Genomic DNA, 23,021 nt, shown 5'->3' on the forward strand with positions numbered 1-23,021 from the left:
AATCACATGAGTAGGGTCCTAATCCTGGCTTCACCGGGTCTCACTTATAGATGCACTGTCTATCTTGAAGGAGTTACCATGTGCATTCATGATATTTGCTGCAGTGGATCCCACTACATCCTCAGTACTCAATACATGGCAGCCATAATTACAGGGCCTGAGAACGAAAGGTTGGAATGGTGGGCCTGCTGAGAGGGTTTGTAAAAACTGTCAGTCTGGTAAAGTCTAACTCAGGGTTACAGAGGGCAAACAGCCCTCAGCAAAAGAGCTCTTTAATAATTGCCATGGGTTTCGATCCCCAGTACCAAAAAACAAACAAACAAAAAAAACAAATAATTGCTGTGGTTTAGAAATTTTTGAGAAAGTCCTCACTGGATGAATATACAAAGTATGCTTAGCGAACACTGAATTTTAACATATTGCTAAGGCACTGGCCGATCCCTAGGGATATAAACTCTTGGGTGTTGTTACTGATTTCGGAGTATTGTCTGCAGCCTGTGCTACCTATCCAGAGCATACAAGGCTAAGGGCGGGCAGCTAATGTCATAATTACTGCCATTGTTGTCATAAATATTTATGGAGCTTATGTATCAGGCACTTGACATGCAAGATCTTAGTCTTCATGGTACCTCCATGAGGTAAATCCATTAATATCCCCATATCGAAGATGGGAAGCCAAGGCTTAAAAAGATAGTTATTTGACCAGCGTACCACACCAACATGAAGTGGTAGACCTGGAATTTGAACCCAGGTCTTCCCACTTTAGGCTATGATGTGTAAGGGAACGAGAAAAATCTTTCTCTAACCTCTTAGAGTCAGTAACTGGGGCCTGCTGGTTAAACTGCCAAAAGCTAATAGGAAAAAGGTTTAGTTAGTATGCACATGGGGCCTCACGGAAAATAAGTGAAAAACCTCAAAGAATTAGTTAGGCCTGAGCTTATACACCACTTTGATAAAAGGCATGAATTGTAGAGAAGTAACAAGACAAAGGAAAAGAGGCTTGGGCTTCTAGGGCACTGAATTGCCAGAAAGTAAACATATGGGGGAAACAAATGAATGAGGTCATTTTAGCAAAGGTTATTCATACAGACTCATCTGTTTTTTGTTTTGTTTTGGAACCGGGGATTGAACTCGGGACCTTGTGCTTGTGAGGTAGTTGGCAGAACCACTATGCTAAATCCCCAGTCCTCATATAAAGACTCATCTGTATGACTGGTGCTGACAATTCCTCTTCCATGACAGGTTTTTCTTCTACCATAGTATGGATGAGGGAGATTTCGGGGAGCTCTCTTCACCAAGGAGGATGTTTGCTCTGCTGTTAGGCAAAAAGGGAGATGGTCAGAGAGTTCCTCCTGTGTCATTTTCTTAATTTCCCTCAGCTCAAAATAACTCTGAAGACAAAGTGGCATATTTAGGGTGCCATGTTCTGATCCTCATCTTGGGAAGAGTGCCCTACTCTGAGATCACAAAGGCCTAAATTTAAATGTCCTTATTTATGAGTTGCATGATCTTGGGCGAGTATGTGTATCTACACAGTGGGAATGGTAACAGTACTGAGCTCCTGGACTTGTTTGTAGCAGTGAATGGAGTAGTGTATGTAGCGTGCTTAGTGCAGTCATACCAAATGCCCAAGGAGCTGGAAGAGAGTCACTGCTGATGCACTGCTGTAAGGTCTGTGCCGGAAGTCTGTGAAGAGCAGAGGTGACCAGTAATGTTCGTCATCCCAGGGAGATGCTGGCAGTTTAAATCTTAAAGTCATCCTTTGTGGTCCATCCAGTTAGTAAGTCTTTATTATTCTTTTTTGAACTGAAAGGATTCACCCAACTGTTAGAATTATCTTACATTTCCTACCAGCATTCATTCAGAAAATTCATTGTGTCATGAATGCCAGAAATTTCTTAGCAATACTGGATAAGAATGGGTGTTCTTTCTGGATGATCAGATTTCTCCTTCCTGCTCTTTTCTTTTATTCTGTCTCTACCCTCACCTGCTTACCCGTGCTCAGGCTGTGCCACACTCCTGAAAGTCTTATAGTAAAGATTGTGAAACAGCTCTCTCCTGCTCGCTCTCTCTGATTGTTTGTTTGTTTGTTTGTTTGTTTTTAACCTCCTCTCTGAAACCTCTTGAGGTGATCAGGCCATTTTCTGCACTGTTAACCCCTCTCTTCATTCACACGCGTCCCTTTCAAAGCCTTTTGTTTCCCTCTTTTTCCCTGTGCCCTGCCCTGACCCATCTGTCTGCCCCTGGCTTATTGTGCTCTTCCGAGCATGGTCTTCCCTCTGCCTCTCCACCAGGATCATGTCTCCTTGCCTCTCATTCTTTGCACCTGTTTAAACCCTTATGTGTAATCACTTTACAACCCTTTGCAGACCTTTACTTTTGTCCATTATATCTCTGTAAACGTTTTAACAAATTGTCACTGTTAGATGTACAGTGGCGCCTCAGTTCCCAAACTTTATTCCAGAGTTCTGGCAAAGATGGCCACCATAGTGTTCATCACCTGATGCAGAATTCAAAAACAAAAACAAAATTATGCCAGACACTTCTGTTTGCCCACCAAATTATTCACAAACAAAATGTTTGTGAACTGCGATACTATTGTATAATGCTGTTAAAAAATACCTTTATATATTTAAATATATGTTTTAAAGTACTTAAAACACGTGAGACCCATGTTCCTATGCTGTTGGATATTAATTACCTAGGGCTCTTTAATATAGCCAATCACACTTGCAGAGGAAACAATGGGTGATGTTTTGGAGTCTGTGCCACATATGGCAGGCACTATTTTAAGCACTGTACCTTTAATTTACAAGATTTCTACTCATGGGATTATTACTATTAATTATTATTACCTCAAAATAAACTTTATAGTGTAAAATGTGTATCTACACTAGACAATTTAGATGCGACATCACTATATAGATGTATGTGTGTGTATATATGTAGGATCCATGGTGGTTCTATACATATACATACATACATAGAATAGAAGGACAATTTTTGTTACAGGGCTAACAAAGCATATAGGGCCCTTGACTTAGCCTGTCGTTGCTTATCCAGACACCATGTTTCGTGTTTCATCCCCTTAGTAAGCGTGTTTCCTGCTGAGTTCTGGTGAGGGTGATACACGAGTTACAGATGGCATTTGGTTTGGAGAAAACGATGACACACGCCAGCGTCCCTCCCATGGGCTCGCCTCTGCTCTAGCCCTTAGCTAAGTCAGTCTCAGTTGTTTAGTGAGTCCTTCCTCCATATACCAGCCTCTAAAGATCTTTCTGACCTCGGCCCGAGGCTCCATTTCAGGATGATGGCCCTGTCGGGGCAGGAAGGGAAGAGACTGGAATGGAATGGAGGAGGAGGGACAGGAGATTGGGGACCATCCTGTAATGTTTTATTTCTTAAGCAGGGTGGTGAATGTATGGGTATTCTTCCACTCTAAACATTTGTATATATTTGACTTGAAGTGTAGCTTCACACAGACAAACAGACCCCACATGCTAAGGTTTACTACTGAGGGTTTTTCCTTGGAAACATTTGGCATGAGCATCTTTTTTTCACTGGCCTCCAAAAGCTGAAAAGAGCCAGGTGTGGTGGCACATGCCTGCAATCCCAGCACTCAGGAGGCTCAGGCAAGAGGATTGCCATGAGGTCAAGGCCAGCATGGGCTACATGTCGAGTTCAGAGCCAGCCTGAACTACATGGTGAAACCTTGTCTCAAAAAAAAAAAAACAGAAAAAAAGGCCAAAAGGAGTTAACTGAGGTGATCTTCTCAGCAGTGAGGGCGCTTCTTCACCTAGACCGAAGGTAGCCAGGATTGCTGCAGCAGATGAGGGAGAGGCAATATGTGCATCCTGTCTGTTAGCTGACATAGCCTTTCTTCTGTGTTTTTTGAGCCACTTCTGCAAGGACCTGAGCAGTAACCAGGACTGCACTTTATTTTTTTAACATCTCAGCCAGAAATCCTGACGGCCATACAGGCATCATGAATGTTTAATGTGGCAATGATTAGAAGGCTGCTGAATACTGACTGGACTCCTGTGGCACTTCCTACCTGGCTTTCCCAGTCCAGACTCATGTGCCCTATTTCATGAGTGCCCATTGCTCCCAGATTTCCAAAGGGAATACAGTGGACCCTTGACTTATGAACTCAGTTTGTTCCCAAGAACTGGTTTTAACTCAAGGTGGTCAATTGAAGGCTCAGGCTCCTCTACACAGCCTTCAGAGTCTCTCTCCTGTTTACAGGCAGATCTCAGTGTCCTTAGAGAGACACTGGCCCAGGATTTCTCAGCTAACCTCATGCAGGAATGGATGTAGTAATGTTCCTTCCAGAACTCTTTAAGGGTTAAATCTGTATCCGAGACCATCTGGAAGCACAACTGGCTGGCCTTTGGGTTGTAACTCAACACTTTGGTTGTAAGTTAAAACTAAAGTTCCAGTCGTAACTCGAGTTGTTCATATGTCAAACCAGTTGTAACTCAAGGGTCTGCTGTACTTCTTAACTTTCTGAAAAGGAATTCTCTGAATCCAACTCAGATATTCACTGAGCCCTAGCTTTCTAAGTCTAGCTCGTTGGGAAATCTGCAGTGGTGTGTGTTGCAGAAGGTATCCCTTCTCTGTTGGCCTGGTGGCAGGGAGAGATGTATACATACACAAATATGATTGGATGTGGAAGATACTGCAGTAGAAGTTCAAAGGATTATGGGCAAGGGAAGATTATGTCTTACTAAGAAAGGCTTGGTAAATAAAGGACTGATGTTTGCATTAAGCCTTCAAGGGCATGGCTTTGGTAGATGCTTATTTGTTCATTTATTCATGTAGTAAACCCTGTACATCTCCTGTGAGGCTCCGCACATATGCATGGTTCTCTGTATACCATGTCAGAGGACAGGGAGGGTAGAGTTGAATACTGGCATCCGAACTGCTTGCACATGGAAGTAGCACCTGTCCCCTCCGCTCACACTGCTAGTACAAGCCATTTGCCACGCCTTACTTCAAGAGTACAGGGAAGTTCAGTACTGCTTTCCATAAACCCAAAAGGATTGGGAACCTGGATGTCTATGATCAGTGGTAATGACAGCTACAGAAGTTCAAAAATCTGTTGTACAATTTAACAGGGTCACACTGGTGCTTTGTCAGTAACAGAGCAACAACAGCAACAGAGAAATAAGAGGCAACAGGCATGGTGGCACACCCCTGTAATCCCAACATTCAGGAGGCTGAGGCAGGAAGATCACCTCGAGGTCCAAGCCAGCTTGGGCTACATAATGAGACGTTGTTCCTAAAACAATAACAACAACAATAGTAATTTAAAAAGAGGCCAGAGGCAAGAGATGATGCTGGGTAAAGTTGTTAGCATGGGGATGTAAGAAGTTGTCAAATTGAGGATTTTTTTTTTTTTTTGGTACTGGGGATCGAACTCGGGTCCTTGCACCTGCAAGGCAAGCGTCGGAACCACTGAGCTAAATCCCCGGCCCTTGAGGATGTATTTTAAAAGAGGCAACAGGATTTGCCAATGGACTGTATCTGGGTTATGGAAAAAAAAAGTAATATGATTTGATGAGTTTGATATGACAACTTTTAAGAATGTTATTTGCCTTTGACTAAGATAAGGCACTGGAGAAAAGGATGGTTGTGAAGATCAGGTGTATTTCAGACATGTGAAGATTAAACGTGGTTATCGGCCATCAGATTGGAGACATTGCAGAGGCAGTTGGTTATACATGGCTGTATTTTAGGGGTGGGCCTGGACTAGGGATATCTGTTTGTGAGTTGTTAGCTAATAAAGAGTATTTAAAGCCTTAAGTCAGGCATAGTAGAGCATACCTATAATCCCAGCACTTGGGAGGCTGAGGCAGGGGGATCGACAAGAGTTCAAGGCCAGCCTGAACTACATAGCAAGACCCAGCCTCCAAAATAGTCAATGTACACTACACTGCACTATGTGAAATCCAAGGGGGTATGCACAGATGGTGAGAAGTAAAGTCCCAGAGACGGACTGCAGCATGGTGAGATTAGACAGTGGAGGAGAGCAGCCATGGAGGAGGAGGACAGTGAACCGAGTGTGATGTCCTGGGAGCCAAGAGAAGAAAGCGCTTCACGGAGCTGGGGGTTGTACAGAGCATTGGCTCTGCTGAGAAGTTTTTATGTAGAAAGAAGAAACCTCTTTTAAGAGAAAGAATAGTCAAGTGTGGTGGTGCACACCTGTAATCCGACACTCAGGAGGCTAAAGCAGGAGGATTTCCACAAGATGAGAGAATGAGAATGTTCTGTACATCACTAAGCACCTTCCGGCTGTGTTCAACAACCGATATGGTTTCTCTCTCCTGTCAAGTTTCTAGAGATCAGTTATTCAAAATAACTCTTTACTGTAGCAAATAAAACTCATATTCCTTTTCTTCTTTTTTAGACCATGTACAAAATGAAGAAAACTATGCACAAGTTCTTGATAAGTTTGGGAGTAATTTTTTAAGTCGAGACAACCCCGATCTTGGCACTGCTTTTGTCAAGTTTTCTACTCTCACAAAGGAACTGTCCACATTGCTGAAAAATCTGGTAAGCCATTCCATAATTAATGGAAGGATTAAACTTATACAGCAAACGCTACATTGCCAAAAACAGTGGCATAAATGTGTTCGGAGAGGAAGGGTTCTGAGGGGGATTCATGGTAATGTGTCTTTTACTATAATAGTTTGGGGTGGTTTCTGTCGTTGTTGTTTTTAAATTTCAAGTATATGGGGGCTGGGAGGTCAGTGTCTTAGAGCGAGCAAAGACAAAGACACTCCGAGCTTGCCACTATTTATTGGGCTCATAGGGAGTAACAGATGACTCTGAGGACAGCCATAATCCTAAATTGACAAGGATCTTACAGTCAGGAATTATCAGATAACCCCGGTGGTGGCATTCCTGGGACCATGAGGAGCTGATGCTGATGAGGATGTGAGATGAGCAAAGCAGTCTTACAACACTAGGTGGGATGAGTTACCTTGATAAGGAGTTTGTCCCTCCCTGGGTGAAACTCTTCTCTTTTTGTATTACTACTGGGTTCTCCAAGAACCAGGATGTCTTCAGCTGTTATAATCCTGCCCTTGAGCATCACAGCATCTCAGGATCATTGAGGCCTCAGCTGTGGCCAGAGGCAAAATGCAGTTATGTTTTTGCATGCTATAGCTGGCCCACAGGCAAGAGGACTAGGCCTCTGACAACCCTAATCATAATTTAATTGTGAAATGATTTTTCTCAAAAATTATGTAGAATGGCTCCCAACAGATCCTCCTTTCTGTTTTATGTGTAGTTTTAGGAGAAAGCAAGCATGCCCAACAATGGCTTGTCCCTGTGGGTTATGAGGACCTATAATGGGCTTAACTGGCTTAGCTATCCTTAATAAGTTCCTTTTTAAAGGGCCATCCCCAACTGCAGTTTCATCTGACTGCTTTGAACTGAGAAGGGTTGATGTAGGGAAGACTGCAGTTAGGGAACCCTTTTTAGGGAGCTAATTTAATAGCCCTTAAATAAAGATCATGTTGTAATTTAGCAATTATACACTCTTTATAAAGTCAGTCTGGTGAGTTTTGGTAAAAATGTGTAGCACATTTGTTGTTGATATCTATATGATCACTTGGAGTTTGGCAACCTATAGGCAAGAATAAACAAATTTTTTAAAAGAAATTAGAGCATGTATAGTCAAAAGTATAAGCACTAAATTAAAAAGGCAGTTTGAGGGAAGAGACATGTTTAGAAACTGTTTTTTAAGGGACCAAAATAGTGATTATAACTTGTTGACTCGTAGGCCTTCCACTAATGGGTATTATCTGTTAGTCTGGTATTTTGTCATAATTTCTTTTAATTTTAGCTGTAAAAAAATTTAAAATTTAATTATTTTTAAAACATTTTTAGCTAAAAAATTTAGAAACTCTTACTGAGCTCATATAAATTTTACCATGGTTTTATCTAATGACCCATAACAGTGGTTAGCCACCGATGCATTTGAAAACTGCCAGGAGGGGTCAGCAGTTGGAGCCTTTTTTTTAAATTGCACTTTATATTACTATGGTCTTGATTTTACATATCTTTTAGTTATGCTTTTCTCCTGGGTGTTCAGAACCAAGTTACGATGAGACCTATGTTAAATAAAATCAACCTCTTGCTGTCTGTCCAGGTCAGTTAAGTCTCCTCAGGCGTTATCTGGGAGCCATCCGCAGATCCCCTCAGCTCCTGTCAGTGTCAGCTGTCGGGATGGGGCCCAGCCTCGCTTGACCATGTGCTTTCTGTGAAAGCGTGGGAAATTTTTCCCTCCAGGCAACGTTCCTTTGGCACACTGAGTTGTTGGTTCTTACTGTTTTGGTGCCCAGCAATCTCCTTGCTCAGGAGGTTGGGTGACTGGTGTGAGTGACTGAGCAAAATTGTAGGATCTCGTAGAAAAGGTTCTCTCGTGTCCTGTTTTTTTTTTGCTGTTGACCTTGGAGGTCCAGGGCCAAAATATTGGCTGTCTTCTTATCCCAGTTGCCTTTCTAGTTCTGGTCTCTAAACTTTAGTTGTTGAATACCCAGAAGAGAAGATCAATAACATTAGCATTGCAATGGGAGTAGTGAATTTAATCATTATGATTTTACCTGGATAGCAAGTGTTTGGGAATATAAAATATAGTTAGAGGACTGTTATTTTTATCAATCATAGTTGTTCTAGTAGTTGAATTCCTGTAGAATGTTAACAGAAAAATACCTTTAAATCAAGAACCACACATAATGTTGTAGCATGACAATCATGATACTATCTTTGTAACTCACTTAAATGTGCATCTTAGTGAAAATAGCCACTGTTAAATGTACTCATTCCCCTCCAAAAGCACAAACACAAAAACACTCTTACCTAAGTTGTTATCTTTTGATAGGATGTCATCTAAGGAAAATATATAGGCCTATAAATATGTACCTGTTATCATAAATAGCTGGGGCATAAGAGAAAGGCATATACTTGAATCAAAAGGAGGTTATTATCATAAACAGTGTGTTGGAAGAGCTGTACAGTCAGAAGGCATGAATACATTTTGTATACCAGAAAAGTAGCAATAATAAGTATCACAATTATATGAAACCTTATGCCCTTTAATGTAGTTTAGTACCCAAAGCATCTTTTTAATAAAACCTTGTTGATTTTCCTACAGAAAATTTTGAAGATGACCAGTGTAAACATTTCACAATAACATTTAGAACTTAACCCTTTAATGATAACCAGTGTAAACATTTTATAATAACATACTTAAGCAATGTTTATTGAGTGTCTCTCATCAGGCTGTGAAAATTACTGGGCCTTCCATTAGTAAACGAAGACTAGAGTAAGTATTTTTGAGGCAGCTGTTCCTTTATTCATGAACAGGAGTCCCATTTAGCAGTCTCCCCAAACCTAAGGGTCTCTATTTAATTACTTTGACAATTCTTTTTTAATACCCTGTAAAAACCAGATTGTAACAATTAATACATTATTTATAACCAATAAAAATTTTTGAGTTATTGTATGCAGACAACAGTATGCATTACATTTGTAAAATTAATCTTGACATCATTTTGATCAGCTAGCAACCTGGGGGGAAGGTCATGCCTTTAACCTTAATAACATTTATCTATAAGCCAATTTAAATTATAGGCAAATACCTTTCTTTCCCTTTCACTCTGGACACCTTCTGAGTTTGCCTGCAGAGTCCTCTCGCCACGGAACACACCATGTGTCCTTTCCTCGGCTCCAGTGCAGTTTCCCTCAGGCCTGCCGTTGATTTAGTCTTGCACAGTAAATCAGCTAATCTGAAAGAAAATAAATGTCCAATAGAGAAATATTTCTTCTTTTCAAAAACTTGAGAAAGAATGAATTTGAATATAGGGCCTAGTGTTCCTCTGCTGTGGAGCTTAACAGCCTGTGAATCTTGAGTAAATCTTAGACCGTGTGCTTCTCTTCTGTTCAGAAGAGAACCTTGGCATTTCCTCTTCCGTCCAGGAATTACCTGCCTTTTTGCTGGCGGCGTTGCCCAGTGGGTGGTGTGAAGAAAGGAAGTGAAGGAGACTCTGACAACCCACTTTGGTAATAACTGCAGAAGACTCACTCAGGGAAGTTCTCTTTTCCCTGAGGTGGGGATTTTTACAGGGATATCTTGCCCTTTTTGTTTCCAAAAAACCGAATGTATGTATCTGGCCTAAGTCCAGAGTTGTCTCTAAGGTTCCTGCACCTCTCGCTTTGCACTGTGCTGCATCACACATTGCTCCTCAGCTGTGCACACGTGTTTATGCACACAGCTCACTCACGCAGAAACTCCCTGTCTGCGTGCTTAGTCAACATATTTGTTTATTTCCATGTAAAAGCTATCAATTTTTTTTTCCTGAGACAGGGCCTTGTTATGTAGTTCAGGCTGCCCTCGAACCCCTGGCAGTCCCCCTGCCTCAGCCTCCTGCATACTGGTTCTGTAGGCATGCGTCACCACACCTCAGAACACAACAGATACTCATTGAACACCTTTAATGAGCCCAGCAGTGTGATGGGTGCTTTATGTGGATTAATTTAATACATTATAAAAGTCCTATACTGTTAATACCATTAGTCCAGATGAGGTTGCCGGGGCACCCTGGGATGATGTACTTGTTCGTTTACACTGTTGGCAAGTAGACTGGGGCCCGACATTCTGTCTTGACTCTGTAAGCACTCCATACATACTACCTCTGTCACCGTAGGCCTCTGGTCCATGTTTCCTGAGCTAAAAGAAATACTGAGCCTAGCTATTCCACTGGGCATATTCCACGGCGCAGCCTGTTTTCCACATCCAATCCCCTTTCCAGAGAAAGTTTAAGGAAGCTCTAAAAGAAGTTGCTGGAAGAGCTATTTCATTTCATTAAGAACATGCAAACATTTTCCCCATAACGGTGGCAGTGCCGTTCCTGATGCGGGAGTAGGCAGGAGAATCATTCTTTACTGCACTTTGGTTACAAAGGGACTGTTATTCTGACTGAGTAAAAGGTAATCGTGGGAGTTTGCACCACCTGACAACAGCCAGCAGCTTGCTGCTTCCCTCCTTATGCTTGCCCAGGAAAGAGTAAACCACAGAGATAGATGGGGCACACCTGTGAGCAGAGCGCCCAGAGGAAGCCACTGGGTGGGGTCCCCAGCTGAAGCGGTGGTCTAGAGGAGCGCCCACCCTGCCCCACAGGAGCGAGTCTTCCTCAGAGGTTTCTAACCTAGTGTCTGAGGTGGGTGAAGGCTGGAAGCAGTGAGCAGTGATTGACAGATGAACTGTAGAGCATCAGGTCAGAGAAAGTACTTGAATATCATTTAGACTTCTGAAACTATCCTCAGTTTAGCTGGCAAGCGTCTGTGATATTCTGGGGTCTGTGCTCGATACCAAAACATTTCATAATGTGTTACTTCCAAGGGCATTTTAGTAGTTTAACACCAAACGTCTTATGAAGGAAAAGGAGAGGGTGGATTTGGGGGCCATGTCTTGTACTAGCTTTCTGCTTTGGGCTGCCCTCTTTATTATTCAGGTCCTTTATAAGCAATTACAAGTGTAGTGTGTTCAGGAGTTTCTACCAGGGTGGTTCTGAAAAGCACAACACACTAAGTGATGCTGACTGCCCCAGCCACCACTCATGCTTGTGGGCTTTTCTTTCCCCTCAGCTTTCAGCGATGATGAAAGGTACAGTGATTATTAGGACATTTTGTGGAAACTGCCAAGAGCTGCAATGATGTTGACGTGGGCGTTACATCAGGCTGAGGGTGTTGTTAGCTAACCAGCCTCTACCTTAGTGATGTCGGGAAGGGACAAAGAAGCTGGCAGTCACCATTCCTCTGTGAGCTCCTGCCACAGTTAGTGCCAAAGTCAGTTTAAAGTAACTGGCTTTCTTACTCCCCCTTTCCCCTAAGTCACAGAAAATGGTTCTTATAAAAAGTTGTCCTGCCTCATAATGCAGGGTCCAAGAGCTATGGAGTGTAGGTGGTGGGAGGAAATGGGCTTTTGGTCTCCATCCAAGCTGGAATTCCAGCTCCCTGTTTATAAGCTTCACAGCCTGGGGCCAATCATTTTACCACTTTAATGCTAATTCCCTTATCTGTAAAGAAAAGAACTAATAATACCATGTATTTCTTAGTGGCAGGACTTTACTGAGATCACAGAAATAAATCACTAAGCACAGTATCTGACACATGGAATTTGCTTAACAAACGAAAGCTTCCATTATTTACGCATTCTCTCATTTGTTCTTTAGGGTAACTCCCTGTGTAAACGCAAGTATCAGTGACCATATCCCATTTTACAAATAAAGGCACCAAATTTCTAAAACAATAGTATATCTGGGAAGAGATGGAGCTAGGGCTTGAGCTAAGAATCTGCCACAGATCACATGCTGGCTCACAGCGCTGCTCCACCAGTGACAGAACACCCACAGGACTGGGGGTGCCTGACCCGATGATGGAGAGCTGTACTAAGACTTCTTGTGTGTTTAGTTTGCAGACTGTTTTTTTGGTCTGTTCTTGTCTTTTGGTTTCCCTCATCAGAATCACTGCACACTGAACAGAGTAAGAGTATATGGAAGTAGTTCTCAAACTTGGTTCTTAGGGCCCCAGTTTTAAAAGTGAGTTTTTGTTTATGTGGACTATTTCTGTCCATATTTTACTTCCTTAGAAGTTAGAACCAAGGAATTTTTAATGTATTAATTTACTTTAAACTTATTTTAATATCTTGAATAGCCTATTTTTTTTTCTTTTTTTTTTTTTGGTACTGGGGATCGAACTTGGGTCCTTGCGCTTGTGCAGCAGGCTGCAAAACCACTGAGCTAAATCCCTGGCCCGAATAACCTACTTTTTAAGGAAATGACTTTTCCCATCCACCCCCTCAATGAGAAGGGTGGCACTGTTTATGTATTTGCAAATCTCTTTAAAGATGGTTTGATAAAGGTAGCTGGATCCTCACACATGCTTCTGTTACCATGGGTGACAGGGTCCCAGGACAGACTTCCAGTTCTTATGCATGAGGAACAAAGAATTGGACATGGCACAATGGTAAGGAAAAAGCAGCTAGGTTTAATGAAGTTTAACATGTTCATGACGGAGCTGTGATTCATGTCTCACTGCCTGGTGGCTCTGATTTGAATTCCATAGGTTGATGTTAAATAGCTAATCACCAGTGTGGTTCAAGCCTTCCTGATGGGACAGCTATGCGTGTACCCCTGGTGGTTCAAGCTGACAAGAATGTGTTAAAAGGCAAAGGTTGAGCCAGGGATTTAGCTCAGTGGTTCCACCACCTGCCTCGCAAGTGGAAGGACCCAAGTTCAATCCCTGGTACCAAAAAAAAGGGCAAAGGTTCGCCCAGAGTAAGTGAGCTCAGGCCAGAGGAAAGGAAAGCAGCACATAACTCGGAATGGGTTGGGTCTAAGAATTTAGAATGTGCACTAGACCTAGGGCATGTCCCATTGGGTCTTTCAGAGCAAGATTGACAGCATGCCCAGTCATGTTAGCTATGGCTACTGAGCATGTCCTTCCCTGTAATTCACTCAGTAACAATTGGATGTATGAGATGCAGTCTGGAGTATGAACCTTTAATGAGCTCCAAGTGAAGAAATGTCGCTGTAGGTCACGTTAGCAGTTCACGTCAGCAGGTCTAACACACAATGCATCCTGGTTTGGGATTTCAGAATTTTTCAGAGTCTTTGTTATTCTTATCTCTGCATCTAGGTAGTGGGCTATGGGGACAAAAGTCAGGAGGGTTGGCCCTTGGGTGGTGCCTAGGTTCAGGGGAGTGGAAGGGAGTGGTCCCATAGTCCCAGTTGTACTGACTGTTTTACCTCTGTATTCATGTTGCTGCAGTGTTTTGTTTTGGTTTAGTTAGATGAAGAGCATAGCCACCTATGCTTTGTACTGAGAAGAGACGTGTAAATTGTGGATATTCATCTTTAATACTACATCAGAATTTGACAAGTGATAGTTTCCTAAAAGTTAGCCATACATGTAAATAATTCTTAGAACTATATGCACTTTAACTATTTGGAAACTGTCAAGTTCGTGGTGGCATACCTTTTCCAGAATTTTAACTTTCTCTGAAAGTTCACATTTTATCATTAGCAATAAATATTGACAGTTGTTTACCTTGAAGCGACCAGCCTAACTCATAGATTTAGAAGAAAATTGGTCGATACCCAAGTCTGAATAACCAGTTTGCTAGTCATTCTTTCAAGGAAAAGAAAACATGTTTGTGTTCAGCTTTTTTGTTACCACAGTGCAACAGAATAGCAGTTTTGGAAGTTTTAGTCAGTGATGGGTTTGTCTCATTGTTTTGGACCTGTATTACATCATGACAGGAGTATGTGGCAAACAAAACTTCACCACATGGCCCGGAAGCAGGGGAAAGGCAGGGAGGATCCCCACAGTTCCCTACAAGAGCACACCCTTCAGGTTCCCTTCAAGCCCTGTAATGACTTCAGGCAGTGGTGGTGAACCTGTGGCACGCAGCTGACTGTTCAGGTTTACTTTCAGTGTTGGCACTGTGCGAGAAGTAAGTGGGCTTGGGTTGCAGTTTGTCTCGGCCTCTAAAAGGCTTGCTGTCACTGCTCTGTAGTCTTGGTTTGGTGGGTCGGAGAGGATGGCCTGGCCCACAGTAAGGTCATCGTCAGGGAAAACCTCTTGTACAGGTGAAAGGTGGCTCACAGGTGAAAGAGGACAGTTTTCAAGTAAAAACGGAATAGAGGAACCCATTTATAGGTGAAAGGGAGTTAGGGAGAGGGGCTTGTTTTGGGAGGAGAAAAAGAAAAAAATACTTTTAACTGGGCTTGTATCCTTGAAACTGCAGTTTTCATTTTTAAACTTATGATTTTCCTTTTCTCTTGTTTACCTATCTTTATTTCTTCTATTCTACCTTAGTTCTGTCAACTTGCTGTAGTGATACAGGGATAATGTAACTCCCAACCTGCTAGATGTCAGATATGCCAAGTTCATGTTTCCCAAAATCGAACAATGAATTTTAAGGAATGGAGGTTAAGAGTAGGAAAGCTTTATTGAGAGAGAGAGAGCTCCTGAGAGACAGGTGGGAACCTGAAAATGGGTTGCCGCAGAACCCACTTCACAGAGGAAGTTTAATACATCAAAATCATGAGGTAGCTACAACGTGGGTCAAAACTGTGATCAATCAATAAGAGTACAAGTATAGCTGCTTAGGTAATATTGATCCAGTGGGGAAGCAGGTCTTGTAAGTGAAAAGAACAAAGGCCTTTTAGGAAGGGATGCATCAGGAGGTCCTGGTCACCCACCTGGGTAGCTGATGTCTATATAGGCTTTTTGGACCAGGTGATACCAATTATAGTATAATCTTCAGTGTCTTGCTTATCCCCTGGGGAGGCACGCAGGCCTGGTCATTCCGTCTTTATCTCGAGACCTTCAGCAGATGCACCTCCAGCCACAGTTGTAATGGGTTCTCATTTTCCTCTAGGACCTGGCCCCGTCTGACTGCCTGTAAGATTTTTGCCTAACTTAGCTGTCTGTAATAGTAGCAACACCCTGGGAACTAAGCCTTTAAAATATGGGCCTTTTAGCTAGGTGTGGTGGTGTGCCTGGACTACCTAGTGAGTTCAAGACCAGCCTGAACTACATAGCGACACCCTGTCTCAAAAACAAAATAGGGGCCGGGGATTTAGCTCAGTGATGCCACCGTCTGCCTTGCAAGAGCAAGGTCCCAAGTTTGATCCCCCATACCAAAAAAAAAAGTGGTTAAAAAAACAAACAAAGTAAAACATGGGCCTTTGAGAAACAATCGAGGACCAAACTATAGTATTCCTCCTCCCAGCCCCCAAGACCCATGTCAGTCTCGCAATGCAAAAAGCATTTGGTCTATCCCAAGAGTCTCAAGCTTTCAGCTGCTGGAGCATTATTCAAAAGTCCATGTCCAAAGTCTCCTCCAGGACTCAAACTCAGCCGTGAGCCCCTGTAAAAACTACAAAAGAGAGTTATGTACGTTTAAGATGCCACAGTGATAGTGGTATGGTGTTGCATACCTGTAATCCTAGCTACTCAGGAGGCTGAGACAGCAGGATCTCAAGTTGAGGGCAGCCTAGCAACTTAACAAGAGCCTACTAGAGGGTTTATTTCAAAATTTAACAATAAATAAAAGAAGGTTGGGAATGCAGTTCAGAGGTAGTACTCGTCTGTCACATATGAGGCCCTCAGTTCTATCCCCAGTAATATGTGCGCGCATCCATATTGGGACAGTCATAGCATAAACATTTCTATTCCAGAAGGAAAGAATAAGAAAATAGGAAGCCAAATAAAGTGGAAGACGTCACGACAGACATTAAATCCTAACGCACCATGTCAGGGAACCAAGGCACACTGTGAAGGAATGTGAACTAGGGCTTCGAAGCCCTGTTCAGAGTATGGGAGTCACAGTCCACAGGGCCTTCTCGGGCTGGCTTTTCATGAGACCTGCAGCTTTCCTTGACAAGCGTGGCGCGTTGCTAACACCTCTCCCTCCTTGGTTGCCTTGAGGTTCTGGCTCCTCCAACAGCCTCTCTGTGCTTGGCCCCATCGGCATGCGTGCAGGGACTCCGGCCCTGGAATGCACTGCCTGATTTCCCGGGTTTCCTGAAATCTCAGTGAGGCCATTGCTTCACAGCTGTTGTGTTTTGTACACCTACAGTACCAGCGAATGCTGCCACCGGCCGTACCTGGGCCTCTGACCTGTGGCTGTAACAGCTTCTGGGTGCCTTCATGGCTGAACACTGGGACTTAAGTCTTGTCCCAGGGTGTTTTCTCAAAAATCTTTGAAATTTTCTGTCCCTTTGAGCCTGTGATGAATGGGGTGACTTCACAGATTGCTAAAATATGCTGAGACACTGGGCTTTTTTTTTTTTTTTTGGTACATTTTAGGTATACACTATAATGACATTCATCATTGGAAATTTGCACATTTACATAATCTTTCTTGGTTCTTATTTTCTTCCCCCTGCCCCTGCCCTCCCTTCAACCCCTCCATCCCTCCCTATCTACAAAAACTTTGTTTCCATTTTTTCATTTTCTCATATTAATTCCATTCCCTTTTTATAGGCGCTTGCATACAGACTTGTCTGGGTTGGGTTGGGTTGGGTGGGGTTGATTTGATTTGGGCCCAGTGTCTTCCATGTGGTGCAGCCTTGAGTTCACTGTGTACCCCTAGCCTCTAGAGTGCTGAAATCACAGGATGCACCCGCATATCCAGCAAGACCTTTGTTTAAAAAGCACCTGCAAAACTGGTCGACTCAGACACAGCCTGTAGGGGAGCCATCTGCCTTGAGCGAGTATCAGTCCCTTGGCTTTGATAATACACTGTGGAAGCTGTTGCTGCTGGGGGAGCTGGTTGGGGGGTACAAGGGCCCTCCTATTTTTTCAACATTTTGTGAGTATAATTTTTTTCAAAATAAATAGTTTAAATCAAAGTATAAGCCACCAGATTTTAGTCTGGAAGGTAAAAGAGGGAAGTGTTTAATAACACTGTTTTATAAACATTTCAGTGTAAAACAGGTCAACAATCAAATTCTTAGTCTCCTCCATGAGACGGCTGATCTGCACTCCTGACCCCACTTCCTTTGTACCCGTCTAGGCTTTGTAAGCCAGTTTTCCTCTTCTGATGAATGCTGTATGATACTGTACGGGGCCAGTATCTTTGAAAAGATGATAGATAGCTAGTTGAGCTCGGAAGTGGGTGTTTGCTGTGTTTGATTATGTCAAGGAAATGCTGCCTCTTAGTGGTGAGAAGCCAGAGAACTGTGGACATGATCTACAGTATTTTGTTGTTATTTTTAATTTGCTCATAGTGTGGTTTTAAGTTTGAATGTAAGGGGTCCTGGGTGGATTCTTGCCTCTATGGCCTTGACAGGTTACTTGGGCTCTTTGAGCCTTGGTTTCTTTGCTTTTGAAAAATTGGACTTCTCCTTGCTGATTCCACTTGGGACTCACTGGGGTTCTCCTTGAGCACTGTGGCTGTGCAGGAGGCGCACAGCAGTGCACACGGCACAGACAAGGGCCTCGTCCTCTTCCAGTTGGCGCTGTAGTGGCATTTTTAGAAGTAAGTATGTGAAGTACCTGTCGCATATGGTTCATGCATAGTGACTTTTTTTTTAAAGTTACTAGAACGCTTTCTTTTGTTGTTGGTTTTGGCTTTGTATTTTTGAGACAGTTTCACTGTGTAGCCCCAGCTGTTCTTGAATTCATAGTGTCGGCCTCCGTGGTGCTGAGAGGACAGGTGTGCACCATTTCTGTAGCTGGTTTGCGAGTCTCTGGATTTGTTCTTCCTCTGGTGAAAGATGCTTCCAAATTAGTGCTGGCTCCGGGCACTGCAAACTGTCTGTCTGTCGTTCCTGGAACATAACTAGTCCATGCTTATGTGCCCCACACGTTCCACTTCTTCTACTTGGGTGACCCTTTAGCAGTTGATGTGTTATTGATAACACCTTTCTTTACAATGTGGCTTCTTTGTAAAGAACAAAAGTAGACTGCTCTTGAGTTGAGTTATTAAAGGTTTTTGTTATTTATTTGATTAAATATACAGTACCACAATCATGTCCTTTTTTAAAAAACCATTGAAGGAAAGTGTTAAAATCAATATTTGCTAGACCCTGCTGGCTGGGCCCACTCTTTTCCAACACCAGGCCATCATTGCCTGTGATCCTGGCAAACAAGCAAAGGAGTCAACAGAGAACTGCACCCATTTCATTTTCCAAACCACAAAATGGGACAGGAAGGGAGTAAATGATGGACTGAAATGCACTCTCCCTAGGCAGAGGAAAACCATTTAAGTATCATACCCTTTGAGAGTCCCAGTATAGCAGCGGTTTTAGAAAATATTCTTAAATCCTTTTTCAAAAATAGGAGGAGGTGCCCAGAAGACTTCTAGGCCAGCCAAGAAGACTCTTCTGCCTTTTGATTCCTTCTTTGCCCCAAGCCTTTGGGAAGGGCTGTAGCTTGCCCAGGAACCTGAGCGCCATGAGCAGTTGGAAGGCAGTTACTGCTTCAGCGCTGTCAGCGCTGTTGAAGCAAAGATTTCTCCAGCTACATAGCATTTCCTGTTTGCAGTTTCTGACTGCAGAATATTGCGGTTTAGGTTAAGGACCTTTTAAATGTTTCTTCTGTTCCTCTTCAAATGAGAATAACTGGAAATGTGTACATTGGATTTAGATTTCCATCAAACCTATTATTTCTCAAGTTCTTTGAAATATTGACAAGCATAGAAAGCATTGGTATGCTTAGAGGTAAATTGGTAGCCCCTAGGGCCCTGAACTGTACCATGCATTGTTAAAAGCTCATCTTGCAAAATGATAGTCCATACTTGGAAGGTTTCAGTGTTTGATCTACGTGTCATCCCCTTGTGGCAGCAGCATTGGAACAGGCGAACAAGATGAGTTTGGGAGCCCCTGGCTCATGCTGGGTGGGTGCTCTGAGCTGTACGCCCCGCACAGACTGAAATGCCCCCCACGCCCCGTGCGCGGGTAGGACTTCTGCCCTGGGAGACACTGCATATTTCCCCTGGAGAAGGACAGTGCACTTTTGAATGTTAGCGGCCTGGACCTCCTTCAGTTCTTCCTAATTTACTTGAGCACAAATGTTCTGTTGTGTAAAAGACATTAATTTCTCATTAACACCTTTAAAAAATGCTAATTTAGTTATTTTTCTGGACCCAGTATCCATTTAATTTGTTGCATTTATTTATTTTGGGGGATGTTGTTGTCATTGTTATATTTTATTCCTTCTGGAATTTATTTCTACAGTATTTATATTTCAGTGTGTGATTTTTGATTGTTCATCAGGTGGTTGCTTCTTATCCTTTTCTTCTTTTGTAATTTTAGGTTTTAGCCTTTGGTGCCTTTAGTATCTTTGGGTTTAAAATGAAGAAATGGCCTACAAATTCAGCCTTGTGGTACAAGAGTATCCTACTACACCTTCCTCTAAAGATTAATGGGCCTTTTTATTGACTTACTGCTCCAGCTGTGTTAAGCAACTGAAAAAATGGAAAGCTCAGTGACAAGTTCAGGGAGCCAGCAGAAGCAGTACAGCTCTGCAGTCAGATGTCACTGAGTTCACACCTCTGCTCCACTGCTTCCAGGCCGGGTCAGCACTGGCAGATTGTCCTCTCGCTCACTGGTCAGAGAGCAGGGTGCTGAGGAAGCCTTCGCAGAAGACCTATCCTTGGGACGGCAGCCAGGCCCTCACTCATGCTAGGCCAGCGTTCTACACTGCTGCTTGCCCCAGCTCCTGTTAGTTGCCATTTAGAATTTTAGATGGATTCCTTGAATTCTGAAATTTCAGTGAAGATCAAATGCAAGGAGTTTTAAAACATGAAGACAGCTGGACGATGTGGGGCACACCTATAATCCCAGCATTTAGGAGACTGAGGCAGGAGGATCACCTTGAGTTATAGGCTACATAGTCAGTTCAAGACCAGCCTAAACCACATACATAGTGAGACCCTGTTGAATAAATAAGTGAATAAACAGAAAAACCCATGAAGACAGAGACCAAGTGGACAAGCAGAGCAGTCCAAGCAAAGGAACAGGAAATGGCTGTCTTCTCTTAGCAGTTGAAAGAAGGCGGTGAGGTCCTCTGGGAGGCCTTTGGTGCCTCCCAGTACGTGGCGACCCCTGTGTGCACATGTACATTTGTTTAATTAGCGATCTTTCCATTGTGCTAAGAAGGTACTTCCTGAGTAAAAGCCATTTGTTGCAGACCATATGTAATAATGTGGGACAGAGATGTTCAGTGAGGCTGAGGAAATTGATTTAATATCACTTCATGGTACGGTTTTGTTCTAGTTTAAACATAGCAAATTACAGATGACGTGCATAGAAATGAAATTAAAGGCCTAACGGTTGATCATGAACTCACTGATTATCATTTCAGGCACACTACAGAAATCTTTAGGGCTGATGGAAATGACGTTTTCAAAGCAAGGCCTAGCTATATCGGCTTCTTCCTTTTTTTTTCTTTTTTGGTACCAGGGATCGAACTCAGGACCTTGTGCTTTCGAGGCAGGAGCCAGAACCACTGAGCTAAATCCCCGGCCCTAGGCTTTTTCCTTTTGATTTCTCATTTGTCTTGGCCTTACAGATCTTAGCTACTCCCCTTTCCATGTAATTATCCTCAGATGAAATCAGATGCTACACATAAGGCAAAGGAAAATAGTGCTTTCATTTTCACTTGATGTAGGAGATGACGTTAAATCTAACCCACCATTTACTTAAACTGAATTAGGCAAAATATAATTGCATTATTTTAAGTAAGGAATTTTCATGTTCCCGTATACTCCTACACTTACCCATTTTTCTCGTAATACTTCCAGTAAAACTATACTTTCTGCTTAAATTCATTCTTGCCTGATGGCTGTAGCATATGGTATGATCTGACTCTCTCACTTTTTTTTTTTTTTGCTTTTTGAGACAGGGTCTTGCTATTATATAGTTCAGGGTGGCCTTGAACTCACTATGTAGCCCAGGCAGGCCTCGAACTTGCAGCTGTCCTGCCTCAGCAGCAGGTTGTCACTTTATTTTGGGCCTTTCCCAGATCCTTCAGAGCACTCACTCACCTCTGTTCTTTCTTGACAGTCATTATGTCTTAGACCTTAGGCAAGTGGTTTCCTCTGTAGGTCCTCCCTCCTAGAATTTTAGGTTTTCTTCTGTTTTGGACAGTCTGTAGTCTAAAGCAATGATTCTCAGACTTGACCTTGATCCATGTCACTTGGAAGCTTCTTAAAACTTAGGACATTGGTTCTCATCTTCAGAGTTTCTGATTGAGTAGATTTGGGATTTCATTACTGCATAACAAGTTTCCAGGTAGTGCTGACGTAACTAGTCCCAGGGCCATACTTTGCAAACCACCAGGAAAGAATGTCATCCTAGAAACAGATCCAGAGCTCCTCAGTGTTACAAAGACTCACTACCTGCCCTTATTTTTTTATACATGCAATCTGATTTGTATCTTGTACTGACAAATAATCAAAGAAAACTAGGGGTGACGATGCATACCTATAATCCCAGCACTTGGGAGGCCAAGACAAGAGGATCATGAGTTTGGGGCCAGCCTGGCTACACAGTGAGGTCAAGGCCAGCCTGAGCTACTTAGCGTGAGACCCTGTGGAGAGAGGGAGGTGGGGAGGAGTGAGACAGACAGACGGTCAGATGGACCGGCAGGATGGAAGGGTGGGGGAGAAGTTGAATGAGAAATAAGCTGCTGATTGGTTATATCGCCCTCTTGTGTTTCTCTGTCATATTTCTTATTAACTTTCTGAATACAAAAAAATTGTACTAGTTCATTGTTAAAAACTTAGAAAATACAAGGGAAAGAAGAATAAAAACCTTATAATCCACTGTCACGGGATTCATATATATGGGTATTGTCTAACCTTTTTTTTTCCACTTAACCTTTTCTTATTTATGCCTGTCTTTTCTCGTGTATATTTTTAAGTCCTGTAAAATTTCAACAACATAGGGTTCATACTGAAATCCCACTCTGTAACTTGGTTTCCCATTTATTTATATATTTTTGAGAATGCTTCCCGTTTTGTAAGATACTGTAGTTGAAAACCCTGGCCTCACTGGATGCAGTCAGCCTCCCAAAGCAGCATTGCCAGTCGAGGCCAGGTAGCAAATGGTATGTCTCTCCCGTTCCCAGAAAGGGGCTCGCAGCCCAGGGATGCTGTCTACAGTTTCATTTCTAACAGCTCCAGAACCTATCTTGTATTTCTACCACTGTTTGTCTCCTGTTTGGAACATCTCCATTGTTTTCATTTTTTTCTCTGACTAAAAATAAAATAGAGTTTCCTTTGAAATTTCTACACATCCCCTGTGTATGTATAATGTTTAGATACTGGTCTTTGTTACTGTATGAAGTCAGTTCAGTACTTTGATTTCCCCTTCCTTTACTGATGTTTGAGAGTCAATTAGGAAATGGTGAAGACTGCCTATGGCTCAGGCCCCCAGCAGCTGGACTTGATCTCTTGCACTGGTCAAATTAAGGGGCAGAGATTAAGGAGGCCA

At 42.7% G+C, this 23,021-nt stretch overlaps 1 protein-coding gene across 7 annotated transcripts in view; it reads left to right on the forward strand.

Annotated features, from left to right (window-relative positions):
• Positions 1 to 23,021, forward strand: part of Asap1 (ArfGAP with SH3 domain, ankyrin repeat and PH domain 1) — a 322,988-nt gene that overhangs the window by 196,280 nt on the left and 103,687 nt on the right. For all 7 annotated transcript variants that reach the window (XM_087184109.1, XM_087184129.1, XM_087184116.1 and 4 more), the window contains exon 5: positions 6,410 to 6,555. In XM_087184109.1, coding sequence (XP_087040235.1) covers positions 6,410 to 6,555 — 146 coding nt within the window. The remainder of the gene's footprint in view (positions 1 to 6,409; positions 6,556 to 23,021) is intronic.

The sequence above is a fragment of the Heterocephalus glaber genome, unplaced genomic scaffold (genome assembly GCF_053883595.1).
Source record: "Heterocephalus glaber isolate CG9 unplaced genomic scaffold, H.glaber_assembly_v1.0 deba00000281, whole genome shotgun sequence".
Classification (NCBI taxonomy): Eukaryota; Metazoa; Chordata; class Mammalia; order Rodentia; family Bathyergidae; genus Heterocephalus; species Heterocephalus glaber.